Genomic DNA, 14,137 nt, shown 5'->3' with positions numbered 1-14,137 from the left:
TTCATTGAAGCTGCTTTGAAGTCACTCAACCTTCTGCTTTTATTTTCATGTTTTTGTGAATCTTCACTCATTTATGTGTGAGTTGCTCGTCTTTGCTCCGATGTGGTGACGTAGTAAAAACTGGTTTGTCCGTGGTGTAGGGTGGTGTAGGGTGGTGTAGGGTGGTGTACGGTGCTCTCTCTGCTTGATGTCGTGTTGTCTGGCCGATGGGGAACTCTACCGTGGCGGCGTTTGTTTTAACCCCTTACGGTCAGATGGGCGTGCTGAGGTACCTGTACCTCACCCTCACCCTCCTCTGGTACTCCCTCATCATGGTGGCCAACTCCTCCCTGGTGGGGGTGATCTGCAGGGACAGAAGCCTCCACGAGCCCATGTACCTCCTGCTGTGCAGCCTGTTTGTGAACGAGATGTACGGCAGCACCACGGTGTACCCGGGCCTGGTGGCCCACATGCTGTGGGAGGGCCACCGGGTCAGCCTGACGCATTGCCTGCTGCAGGTGTTCTGCCTGTACTCCTCCGCCTCCGTGGAGATGTGCAGCCTGTCGGCCATGGCCTACGACCGCTACGTCTCCATCTGCCACCCGCTGCGCTACCACACTGTTATGAACACCAGGAGGGTGTGCGCCGCCATCGCCCTCATATGGATATGTTCGCTGCTCCACTTCACCGTCTCCTTCTCCTTCACGGCGCGTCTGGACTTCTGCGGCAGCTCCATGGACAAGTTGTTCTGCGACCAGTACCTGCTGATCGAGCTGGCCTGCTCACTCTCCACGCTCAGCAACGTGCTGGACCTGCTGTTCGCCGTCACCTCCATCTTCCTCCCGCTGATGCTGCTCCTCTTCTCCTACGTCAAGATCTTGTCCGTCTGCCGGAAGATGTCCGGGGAGGGGAAGCTGAAGGCCGTCGGCACCTGCGTGCCCCAGGTGGTGTCGCTGGCCAACCTGCTGGGCGGCTGCCTCTACCACTTCGCCGACACCCGGCTGGACCTGACGGAGGGGAGGATTCCGGAGGAGCTGCGAGCGGTGCTGTCCGTCTACCTGCTGCTGTGCCAGCCGCTGCTCAGCCCCCTCATGTACGGACTCAACCTGTCCAAGATCCGCAAGGCCTGCAGGAGGCTGATGGCCCGCAGATAGACCTTTCACAACGTTCTTCTGAGCAACAACGTCAACAACGTCTGTGAACGAGACGGTGAATCATGGATCCAGACGCCGGCAGCGTCCACGTGTGTGTTCAGGGAAAATGCAAAACAATTATTAACAACGAGTAAAACAAGGTTTCTTTGATTCATTTCTTGCACTGCACTGTCAAGTTTATGCTTTTAATGTATTATATATTTTAACTTTGTGCATTCTATTCATTCTATATTTTAACTTTGTACATTCCATGTCCTTTTTACGATGTGTTTTTTGCACTTTGTCTTCATGCTTTTGATGTTTTATGTAAAACACATTGAATTGCCTTGTTGTTGAATTGTGCTTTATAAATAAAGTTGCGTTGTGTTCGTTCCAATTAGTTTTGGTGTAAACGATGAGTAATAATAAATATATAACACCACACAAGCCGTGTTTTGTCGACAATTCTCGTGAGGACAGAACGGCAGAATCCTACTTCAATTTAAAACATGGATATAAAGTTGTCGTTTGTAGGGTTGAGTGTAAAACAGTTTATTTTCTGAATAATATATAATATATAATATGAAGTCTCCATCCAGTGGTTTTATTTCATGTTTTTCGGGGCAGGGCGTGGCTGAGGGAGTCTGCAGGTGCACTTCAAATGCTCAACGTGCAAAGTCAAACGTTATGATGATGTTTTATGATGAGAGGGTTGTTGTTACTGGATCAGCGTCCTCCTGAGGACCAGCTGTGGAGCGACAGGAGCGTCTCACCGCTACCCCCTGCTGAGACCCCCCCCCCTGCTGAGACCATGCCCTGATCACCAAACCTCTCATCAGCAATACAAACCCCCCTCAATGTCCAAATGTTACATTTTTATTTTCACATTTACACAACTTCACTTTTCAATTTAATCTGATTTCAACGGGGGCGGGGCGGTCAGTGTGTGTGTGGGTGAGAGAGAGAGACAGGTCAGTGTGTGTGTGGGTGAGAGAGAGACAGGTCAGTGTGTGTGTGGATGAGAGAGAGAGACAGCTCAGTGTGTGTGGGTGAGAGAGAGAGACAGGTCAGTGTGTGTGTGGGTGAGAGAGAGACAGGTCAGTGTGTGTGTGAGAGAGAGAGAGAGACAGCTCAGTGTGTGTGGGTGAGAGAGAGACAGGTCAGTGTGTGTGTGAGAGAGAGAGAGAGACAGGTCAGTGTGTGTGTGTGTCCTTCATTGGTTCAGGTTCTACGCTGCTCTAATGGAAGTGTAATACTTATTTTATTGAGCACAGTACCAGTCCAACATGGCCGCCTCTCCCTTCGCTACGGGGCGTGGCGGATCCAACATGGCCGCCTCTCCCTTCGCTACGGGCCGTGGCGGATCCAACATGGCCGCCTCTCCCTTCGCTACGGGCCGTGGCGGATCCAACATGGCCGCCTCTCCCTTCGCTACGGGGCGTGGCGGATCCAACATGGCCGCCTCTCCCTTCGCTACAGGGCGTGGCGGATCCAACATGGCCGCCTCTCCCTTCGCTACGGGGCGTGGCGGATCCAACATGGCCGCCTCTCCCTTCGCTACGGGCCGTGGCGGATCCAACATGGCCGCCTCTCCCTTCGCTACGGGCCGTGGCGGATCCAACATGGCCGCCTCTCCCTTCTCTACGGGGCGTGGCGGATCCGACATGGCCGCCTCTCCCTTCGCTACGGGCCGTGGCGGATCCAACATGGTCGCCTCTCCCTTCGCTACGGGCCGTGGCGTGTCCAACATGGCCGCCTCTCCCTTCGCTACGGGCTGTGGCGGATCCAACATGGCCGCCTCTCCCTTCGCTACGGGCCGTGGCGGATCCAACATGGCCGCCTCTCCCTTCGCTACGGGGCGTGGCCGAGTCCCATCCAGTTGGAAACATAAAGGAGCTCCAGGACGTGGAGCTCAAGGTGCGACATGTTTCCCTTCGTTTGGAACAAGCCACAGACACAGGAAGAAGAGCTCGGAAACCCCAGGAAGTACCACCTGCACCTTTCTACTCAAGTATAATATATATATATATATATATATATATATATATATATATATATATATATATATACACATACATAATATATAACACATACATAAGACATATATAAGACATATATAAGACATAAATAAAATCTAAGACATATATAAGAGATGTATAAGACATATATAAGACAAATATAAGATATAAGACATATATAAGACATATATAAGATATAAGACATATAAGACATATATAAGACATATATAAGATATAAGACATATATAAGACATATATAAGAGATGTATAAGACATATATAAGACATATATAAGATATAAGACATATATAAGACATATATACGACATATATAAGATATAAGACATATATAAGACATATATAAGACATATATAAGATATAAGACATATAAGACATATATAAGAGATGTTTAAGACATATATAAGATATAAGACATATATAAGACATATATAATAGATGTATAAGACATATATAAGACATACATAAGACATATATAAGATACATATGTGACATATATAACACATATATAAGACATAGTAGTATATATAGTAGTATGGACATATGTAGTAGAGTGAAAAGTACAGATATTTGCTTTGAAATGTAGTTGAGTAAAAGTCAGTCACAGGGTCAGGGTGAGTTTTGGGTTGAGGGTCAGGGTGCACATGCACTCAACAGAGTAAGATCCTCTAAATAATTAATGAAAAAAATTATGCTTACCAAGAAGAAAGAAAGGAGGGAGAAGATCCTTCAAGAAATTTTAAATCCTAATACAATAGAAATACTTCATTTTATGAAAAATCATATTTTAAGACTATAAGAATACTTAATCCTATGAGATCATAAAATTATAAAATGATACAACTACCAACACAGACAGAGATGTAGGTCTTGTGGTTGGGGTGAAGTATTGGGCGACACTGTTTTAGGGATGAAAGACTGGGTGGGGTAATAAAGAACAACTTGTCGGAGCCCTGAGGATCCCAAAAGCTCAAGGAGAAATGGAAACCCGGCCAGGATGGAAACCAGAGGACTAAGGCACGACCGGAGGGACACAAACAGGTGAGATAACACCACCTGAAGGCCCCCACCCAGACACAAACAGGCCGGGAGAATGGAGACATGGAGGAGGGATTTAATTTGACTCCTTATCAACTCTGCAAAATGGGAATGGAGCAACTGGGGGAACGATTTGAGAAGGAGCAAAGAAATATAGGGTCAGGGTCAGGGTTAGAGTCAGGGCTAGAGTCAGAGGAGGGTTAGAGGTTTAATGGTCTTTCATCCGACATAACCACAGGAAGACATTTTGGATGCCTTTAGCACGGAGTAGAACTCCTCTGATCTGTGGCAGATTAAGTCCATAAACCAGAGGATTCATGAGGGGAGGAATGAGCAGAAACTCCAGAGACAAAAGAACAACGATTATTGGATTGATTTTCTCAGAGTCATAGCGACTCAGTGAGACCTCACAAAACAGGGCAATGGAGTAGTTAACAAAAGTCACCATATGGGGCAGGCAGGTCTGCAGGGCCTTACCCCTAAACTCAGAGGTGCTCTTCCTACAAACCAACAGGATACGCAGGTAGGTGTACAGGACGAAGAGCAGGGGCAGGAACACGGTGGTGCCCGTCACAAATAAACCTGCAATGTTATTCAGAGTAGTGTCCACGCAGGAAAGCTGCACCACGGGCCAATTGGTACAGAACACTCTGGGCAGATCATTGCCACATAACGGAAGCTGAATGGAAAGATAAAGGCAGAGCCCGATGGTAAATGCTGGGTAGAACCAGGCAAAGGCCACCAGGCAGGACACAGCCTTGGGCGTCATCCTGCTGTGGTAGTGTAAGGGACTGCAGATGGCCACAAAGCGGTCGTAGGCCATGACACTTAGAATGGTCAACTCATATGATGCATAGGTGTAGATGACATACATCTGTGTGAAGCACGCCGGGCGTGAGATGAGATGAGTGTCGGACACAAGGTCCGTCAGGAACCTCGGGAAGAAGGCGGCCGAACCATAAAGAGCGTTAACGGACAGACAGCATACAAAGATGAACATGGGCTGATGCAGTGAGCGCTCGGCGCAGACGCTCAGGATGACGGCCACGTTAGCGGAGACGATGGCCACGAAGAGCAGCAGGCAGAGAGAGAAGAAGAGGTATTTCAGGTCCCCTTGGTCTTCAAACAGAGTCAGGTGGAAGTAGAAAGCACCTGAGCTGCTGTTGTCCATGGTACGGAGGGCAGGAGGTGACTATGAAGACAGATTCTGCAAAACATGAAACATCACACACTTATGAATACTTAGAGCAAACTTTGCATTTATTATGTGTCGACAAAGTGAATCCTGTCCTGCAGCGCTGCAGCTGTGCGGAGTGAGGTGCAAAGAACGCACGAGACATTGCAGCATACATGCTCAGACGCTCCACAATGTTTTAACATGTCTTTAAATCGTACACATCTGAAAATGTTTCCTAAACACTGTTCCTCGGTCCATGGAAGTCATGCCAACCTTAGGTTTAAAATCACAGGTGAGGCGGAGAGCAGCGCAGGTGTCAGGACATCCACGGGGTTGAAGACTGTTTCAATGCGTTTCTGCGTCAAAACACAAGGATTAATCGGGAGGACGTTCACGCAGAGTGCGGTGTGTCTGGCCTTCACAGCTGAGGGTGGAGGAAGGGTCCTGCTGGAAGGCTGAACCGCCCCTCCCGTCTGCTGCTCCGTGGCCGGGTGGAGGTTTTATCATCCTCCGGATGATCTGCACTGTGGGAAAATCCTCAGAGAAAGAAGGTTTGTGTCCGACCCTCAGGGACAACCGTTCCAGCGCCACCCAGTTTGGAATTGCATGACATGTATTGACCAGTCCTGTCACTTGAGTTCTGATGCACGAGGACAACCAAGAGGAGAGAAGATCAGAAGAAGATGGAGGGTTACGAGAAGATGGAGGATAATTCAGGTGTTACAGCAGCAAAACCAAGTGTAGTCAAGAAAGAAATTCAAATTAGAAAGAAATAATAAATAACACACATGTCCACATCTATCGGTCTATGCAAGGTATGCCAACTGTGGAGGTCCCCGAGAACCAGACACCTTCAAGGGCTTTTCTTCTGGTTGCATTTGCACCGGGAGCAGGAAAGCTGAAGTGAGGTCAACCAACAGGGTTTCAGCACAGCTAACGTGTTCCGTGTGGAGTTACACTGTAACTTTCACTGATTTCACTTGGTCAGTCCAGCAAAATCTGTTTCTGAACAGATCTTTCAAGAAAGAATCAATACAGCTGCTGAATCATCGCTCATATTAGATCTACTAGAAGGCCTCATTGAAAATATCATCATCATTATATCTGGGTGGAGCTGGGCTGGTTCCCGCCCAGAGCAATGCTCAGTGTGAGGAAACTTGGACTTACCACTGGACCAATCACCGTGGACTTACTCAAGGTTACTCAAGTCACTGAAGGTTCCTGTTGTGCCAGTGAGTCCCTGCCTTGGAGTAGGAGCTCAAAAAGTTACAGCTATTAGAACTATGACACAGCTCGTGCGTTCCGAAAACACCTAAAGTACAAGTTACAGTACTGCTGCATTACCAATAAAGTGGTGCACAGTAATATCAGTAGTAGAATAAAGTGCCGTGCAGTAGTATCAGTAGTAGAATAAAGTGGCGTGCAGTAGTATCAGTAGTAGAATAAAGTGGCGTGCAGTAGTATCAGCATTGCAATGCTGCCTCACGGCAAGAAGGTCCTGGGTTCGATTCCCGCCTGGGGCGCTGTTGGCGCAGGCTCCGCAGGGTGGGGTCTGCTCAGGGGCCTTTTTGTGTGGAGGTTGCATGTTCTGCACGTGCTCACATGAGGTTTCCTCCACCTAACATCGTAAGAACCTCCACTAAAAACATGCACAAGAAACATCGTCGACCACGTCTCTCTTCCACGATCCAGGCTCACAAATAGAGGAGGCCGCACCTTTGCAGTGGTGGCCCCTAGTGGTGGTCCCTAATCTTTGGAACAGTTTGCCAATACACATAAGATCTGCCCATAATGTAGAAACCTTCAAGTCTCTGTTCAAAAGACACTTTCATTGGTTGGCATTCAGTAACTTGTTACCGTGCAGACTTCATCTCTTGTGCCCAAAGTCTTTTATTGATATATATATAATTTTTATTATTCCTTAATTTATTTTATTTCTTTTACTTTTTTTAATCTTAAGCTTATCTTTATTTTTATGTGTATGGTTTTAATGTATTTTTAAAATTTGCTGTATAATTCTTTAATTGAAGCTGTTAAACTGCATTCCGATGGTGCTTCTGTATTATTCACGTATTTCATATTTCAAGCTTGTTCAGCACTTTGTTCAACTGTGTTTGTTTTAAAATGCGCTCTATAAATAAACATTGAAATTTGACCAGATGATGTAACAATATACAATAAATAAAAAGCAAAATAATCATCTTGCTCTATCCTTGAGGAGACAATTTCATTGTCAAACCAAGAGAAACTCCGGGGTAGTATCTGAGGCTGAGCGCTTTGTGAGGGTTGCTGACAGTGTCTCACAGCACTTCAACTGCAGCTGCTAAATTAAACAATAGTTATTGTTGCTCCAATCGCTTGTTTGTAGGAATCTGTTGAAAATGCATGTGGTTTTTGTTTTTATTTATGTATCAAAGCCCTTTGCAGCATCTTTTTTCTTTTAAATGAATCAAAAATGATGCATTGTGTACATGCAGGTCGCCCGTACGTACAGTGCTGACACGGTGTTGCACACACATACGACACAAACACTTCCAAAAGTTTGTGTTGCTGAAGTTGCTCGGTGCACAGTGCTCCCCAAAGTCCAGCCCACACCCCTGAGGACGGTGTATCATTGTCTAATTAGGCAATTACTGAATGATGTAAGTGTATCTGTGCTGTAAACACAGTAAACAGGGTCATTAGTCCACGTGTGCTGGAGTCCCAGGCGTCCAGGGAGGACAGGGCCACGCCAGCCACGCCCTCCAGAGGCCAACGCTAGATGTTTTGAAGGGAATCTGATCAACATGATGAAATCTTTTTAAATTAAATGATAAATAGTCTCGCAAATAGACTAATTCTGTTTTTCAAATTGTAAGTTGAACAAGGGTGACCATGATATTAGGAACTGGTATAAAAATAAGGAGAGAAACAGAAACAGGTTAAAACAGGCTCAACCTGAGGGAAGGACCCCAAGGTCACTACGGAGGGAATCGTAGTGAATGAATGACAATATACAGATGTGTCACAGCACATTTAATGACTTTTAATGACATTTAATGACATTTAAGGATTTGCAGATTTCCAGTCTCACACACATAACAGCTGCTGTCTTTGAGGAGCGCAAATCTAAAGACGGAGGGCGGACGGGGGGAGCGTTGTGGAACTCCTGCACTCGCCAGAACGTATGATCCTCGCAAATCATTTCTCACGATGTTTTGACACCAACACGAACATGGATGCCTGCAGCTCGCTACTGTGGATGTTTGTGCAGCAGACTTGCAGCGCTGACATCCTACACCAATCAGTAGCTCCTCCATTCCAGAAGTCCACACCCGCCCACTTTCTCTTTTCAGGTACAGGCGCGCAATCTCATTGGCTGCTGAGAGTTCCAGTTGCCATTTGAAGCCCGAACTACCCTGTACCACCCTGTACAACCCTGGACCACCCTGTACAACCCTGGACCACCCTGTACTACCCTGTACCTCCCCGTACCACCCTGTACCACCCTGTACTACCCTGTACCACCCTGTACCACCCTGTACTACCCTGTACCACCCTATACCACCCTGTAGTACCCTGTACTACCCTGTACCACCGTGTATTAACCTATACCAACCCGTACCACCCTGTACTACACTGTACCATCATGCACTATCCTGTACCACCCTGTACCACCCTGTCCAACCCTGCACCACCCTATACCACCCTTAACCATCCTGTTCTACCCTGTACCTCCTTGTACCACCCTGGACCACCCTTAACCACTCTGTACTACCCTGTACTACCATGTACTACCCTGTACTACCCTGTACGACCTTGTACCACCTGGTACCTCCCTGCACCACCCTGTACTACCCTGTACCACCCTGTACCACCCTGTACTACCCTGTACTACCCTGTACCACCGTGTATTAACCTGTACCACCCTGTACCACCCTGTACCACACTACCCTGTAGCCTTCTGTACCTCCTTGTATCTTCCTATACCTCAGTGTACCTTCCTGTACCACCCTGTACCACCCTATACTACCCTGTACTACCCTGTACCTCCTTGTACCTTCCTGTACCATCCTGTACCACCCTATACCACCCTGTACTACCCTGTACCTTCCTGTACCACCCTATACCACCCTGTACTACCCTGTACCTTCCTGTACCTCCTTGTACCTTCCTGTACCACTGATTTATAGCTTTATATATAAGCAGCAGAAATTAAAATCAGTTGTAGTTTTGACAGGGGGCCAATATAGAGATGTAAGAACAGGTGTGATGTGTTCAAACTGTTTAGTCCCAGTGAGAATGTCTGCAGCCGCATTCTGGATGAACTGGAGCTGCTGCACAGCTGATTTGGGGAGGTCGGTGAAGAGGCCATTACAGTAGTCCAGTCTACTCCTTATGGATTCATGGATTCATCTTTCAAAGTCTACTTTTGACAGGAAGCCTCTTCATTTTGAAATGTTGTTTAGCTGGTAGAAGGCTGAGGTTGTGATGTGATTGACAAGGCTCTTCAAATGTAGATCTATGATTACACCCAGATTTGTGGCTTCATTCTCGCTCTCCAGAGACAGAGAACTGAGATGAGCTGCAGTTTTCTGTCTCTGAGCCTTTGCACCAAAGATGAGTTTTTCTGTTTTGTCTTTGTTCAGTTGTGAAAGCTTTTGTGGCGTCCATGCATTCATATCATTCATCATTAATACACTGAGTGAGGGAGTGTATGGGCAGAGGGTCATCAGGACATAGGGATGTGTACAGTTGTCAATCATCTGCATAGTGATTGTATATATTTATTTTGTGTTTCTTTATAATATGTGCAAGTGGGAGCAGATAGAGGTTCAACTATAATGGGCCCAGAATGGAACCTTGGGGCACTCCACCTGTAATATCCACTTTGTTCAACACAAGATCTCCAATGGACACAAAGACCTTCCTGTCCTGTAGGATGGTTCTGGACCAGTTTAGAGCCGGGCCAGATGGGAATGACGGTCAACAGAGTGGAAGGCAGCGTGAAATGCAGCAGCAGAAGAAGAGATCGTTTTTTAGAATCAGGGTTTATGTGCAGATGGTTCACAGCTTGAATAAGTGCTGTTTCAGCTGAAGGTAAACTGTTTTCTCAAGTGTTTTGCTGAGGAAGGGCAGCTTGGAAATGAGGAGCAGTTTAGTGACAGCTGTTTAAATGCTGCAGGAAATAAACCTGATTGAAGAGAGAGGGTTAAGATGTCTCACACCTCATGTGCTGGGCAGTTAAAAACAGTTTGAGGTACTAATATTCTGTCTGACAGATATCATTTTGTTATGAAGAATGTTTCAGTGGAGAGCATCTCTGACGGGTTGTAGACGGTGGATTAATAAGTGGATCAACAGTGATGAAGAGCACTTTACTATTGTTGATGTTTTCATTGTTGATGTTGGAGGAGAAAGACTGTGCGGCCTGTTTCATTTTTATGTTGTATCCATTGAGTCTTTTCCTTGTAAATTTCATGATGAACCTGAAGTTTTGTCTTTCAAGATTCAAGATTCAAGATTCAAGATTTTTATTTGTCACATACATATACATACTTCCATACATATATGCAGTGAAATGTAATGCAACGCACCCGGTGATAGCACACAATAAGTCCTAGGAAAAAGTACAAAAAATAAAATAAAATAAAAAGTAGAAAATTCCTTTCTAATAGACCGACTGACTCCTAAAACGTAATACAGTAAGTGGAATACTTATAGAATAAGATAAAAAATATATAGAATAAAATACAATAAAAATAAATTGAAATAAAATGGAATAGGTAGAAGGAATATGCCTTTGTATGTACAGATATGTGCATTTAAAGTGGCATGTGAATTAAAATTGGAGCGGTTTCTCCATTTTCGTTCTGCCTGGCGACACTCTCTCTTAAGCTGCCTAGCAACCGCTCCAATTTGTCTTTCTATGTTTTTCGTTTTAACAGGTGCAATCTTATCAATGATATTTTGTATTTTGGAGTTGAAGTTGTAAATGACTCATTTACACTTCTTGTTAATGATACCTTATCATGGGTGGATGCAGGCCAAACGCCTCCAACAGGCTCATGTAGTGTTGAGCATCTGGGTCTGTTTGGTTGACAACATGAATGTTAAAATCACCTGAGATAAGGACACAATCATAATCAGTGGAGACCTTGGACAGTAGCTCAGAGAATTCATCAAGAAAAACACATTTGTATTTTGGTGGCCGATAGACAGCGATGGTTAAATTGGGGGCGCTGCACTTGATAGATACATCAAAGTGTTGAAAAGAGGTGAATTCTCCGAGGAGGGTTTCCTTGCAGGTGTAGATATCAGAGCAGACGGCAGCTACTCCACCGCCTCTCTTACCAGCTCTAGTGCTTTGGATGAACTTGAAATGAGGAGGTGCTGTCTCAACCAGTGCGACTGTGACGTTCCTGTCCAGCCAGGTCTCAGTCAGTGGAGAAATCCAGGTTATGGTACTTATAAGCTCATTAACTAAAAATGACTTATTAGTTAGTCACCTGATGTTTAATGAAGCCATTGTTATTGTTCTGGGTGCGTGGCTCTGTGAGGGACTGATAGCTGGAGTCCCAACCAGTAGTACAGTATTAAGATTATTTTCACTAATTATTTTTTACACTGATTACATAAATGAAATTATTGACATTATTGACATTAATAATATTATACATATCATTGACATTAATTACATAATTTACATAATTTACACTAATTAAACTAATTACACTAATGGCAATATTTTGATTATTTACATGATTTACATTATTTATATTATTTACATTAATTACATTATTTACATTATTTACCCTAATTACATTATTTTCATAATTTACACTATTTACATTATTAACATAATTGCATTATTTACACTATTTACATTATTAAAATGAATGACATGTATTCACTGATTAGACGCAAGGCAAACATTTAATATCTGAAACATGGCGCCTCATAGGATTTAATGACAGAATTGGCCAAATAGTGTTATAAATCAATACTAGTATTTAAGACAGACAGACAGACAGATAGAGCGATAGAGCAATAGAGCGATAGAGAGATAGATAGATAGATAGATAGATAGATAGATAGATAGATAGATAGATAGATAGATAGATAGATAGATAGATAGATAGATAGATAGATAGATAGATAGATAGATAGATAGATAGATAGATGGATAGATAGATAGATAGATAGATGTTGGTATGGGTCAGTTGGTCTGTACAGGTCAGTTGGTCAGTGTGGCAGTTTCTCCTACCAAGGGGTGTTTCAGGAACCTCCGGCACAGAGACACAGAAGGTTTGTAAACACCGGTTTATTGTAGAGGGTGGGCCAGGTGGAACAAGCCAGGAGCAGATAGAACAGGTCATGACAGGGCACCTCTCCTGAGTGAGTGTGGGGATGGAGGTTTTACCTGCTGCTCGTTACACCAACCAACCAGCAACAGGTATGCAGCCACCCTGACCCAATCACCTAGATCCAGGCCAGGTGTGGCTGCTCAACCACACCATCCCCACACCACAATTAGTCCAGGTCAGTTGGTCAGTACAGATCAGTTGGTCAGTACATGTGAGTTGGTCAATACAGGTCAGTACTTATCAGTTGGTCAGTACAGGTCAGTTGGTCAGTACATGTCAGTTGGTCAATACAGGTCAGTACATATCAGTTGGTCAGTACATATCAGTTGGTCAGTACATGTCAGTTGGTCAGTGCAGGTCAGTTGATCAGTGCCGGTCAGTACAGGTCAGTACAGGTCAGTTAGTCAGAACAGGTTGGTTGGTCAGAACAGGTTAGTTGGTCAGTGCAGGTGAGTTTCTCAGTACAGGTCAGTACAGGTCAGTTGGTCAGTACATGTCAGTTGGTCAATACAGGTCAGTACATATCAGTTGGTCAGTACAGGTCAGTTGGTCAGTGCCGGTCAGTACAGGTCAGTACAGGTCAGTTAGTCAGTACAGGTTAGTTTGTCAGTACAGGTGAGTTTCTCAGTACAGGTCAGTTAGTTAGTAGAGGTTAGCTGGTCAGTACAGGTGAGTTTCTCAGTACAGGTCAGTTAGTTAGTAGAGGTTAGCTGGTCAGTACAGGTGAGTTTCTCAGTACAAGTCATTACAGGTCAGTTGGTCAGTGCCGGTCAGTACAGGTCAGTACAGGTCAGTTAGTCAGTACAGGTTAGTTTGTCAGTACAGGTGAGTTTCTCAGTACAGGTCAGTTAGTCATTACAGGTCAGTTGGTCAGTACAACCACTCCGTGTTATTTTTAAACCAAAGTCTTCACTTCACTTTCACTTCCCATTTGAAGGATTTACTAAAGATTTACACAATGATGGACATCAGTGTCAAAATAACAAGGTAGATTCACTGAACGAGGCATTTGCATCTTTTGGTGTAAAATTAAAGAAGCGATCATTGAAGTCGAGCACAAAGTTCATTTCAAAATATTGAATGGGGAGTGGCTCTCCCAAGGAATCCCAAAAATAAACATCCTATTTAGAGCAGAAAAAACAACAAGCAGGTAGTTTATGTGCAAAGAAACTTCCTGAAAATGAGAAGAGACAGTTGAAATGGCCTGAAAGACTTGAAAACTGTTTCAAGGTCTTTCAGTCACAACAACATTGACATAGTATTGAAACTACTTAAAACTACTGGAACACCTTTAAACAGTATTACAGTATTACTTTTAAACAGCATTAAACAGAACAACAGGACACCAGACACTTGTGACGGGGGCTGCGAACTTTTACCAATTACAAGAGCAGCCCCTCTAGAGCCACAAGTGTGGAGGCCTCCCTAGC

At 44.7% G+C, this 14,137-nt stretch overlaps 2 protein-coding genes across 2 annotated transcripts; one reads left to right on the top strand and one right to left on the bottom strand.

Moving 5' to 3' along the window:
* Positions 1-206: 206 nt before the first annotated feature.
* On the top strand, positions 207-1,133 carry LOC307243992 (olfactory receptor 2A14-like; the record flags this gene model as incomplete). The annotated part of the gene is made up of 1 exon (XM_080018964.1): positions 207-1,133. One exon carries the CDS (start codon positions 207-209, stop codon positions 1,131-1,133), a length of 927 nt encoding a protein of 308 aa, XP_079875090.1.
* A 3,259-nt stretch (positions 1,134-4,392) lies between these two features.
* On the bottom strand, positions 4,393-5,355 carry LOC307243991 (olfactory receptor 1M1-like; the record flags this gene model as incomplete). Its single annotated transcript, XM_080018963.1, has 1 exon — positions 4,393-5,355. The coding sequence occupies one exon, from the start codon at positions 5,353-5,355 to the stop codon at positions 4,393-4,395; it is 963 nt and encodes a 320-aa protein (XP_079875089.1).
* Between the last annotated feature and the right edge of the window lie 8,782 nt (positions 5,356-14,137).

Source organism: Zeus faber (assembly GCF_960531495.2).
Source record: "Zeus faber genome assembly, chromosome: 18".
NCBI lineage: Eukaryota > Metazoa > Chordata > Actinopteri > Zeiformes > Zeidae > Zeus > Zeus faber.
The sequence above is the reverse complement of the archived record's forward strand: the minus strand, read 5'-3'. Positions and strand labels throughout refer to the sequence as shown.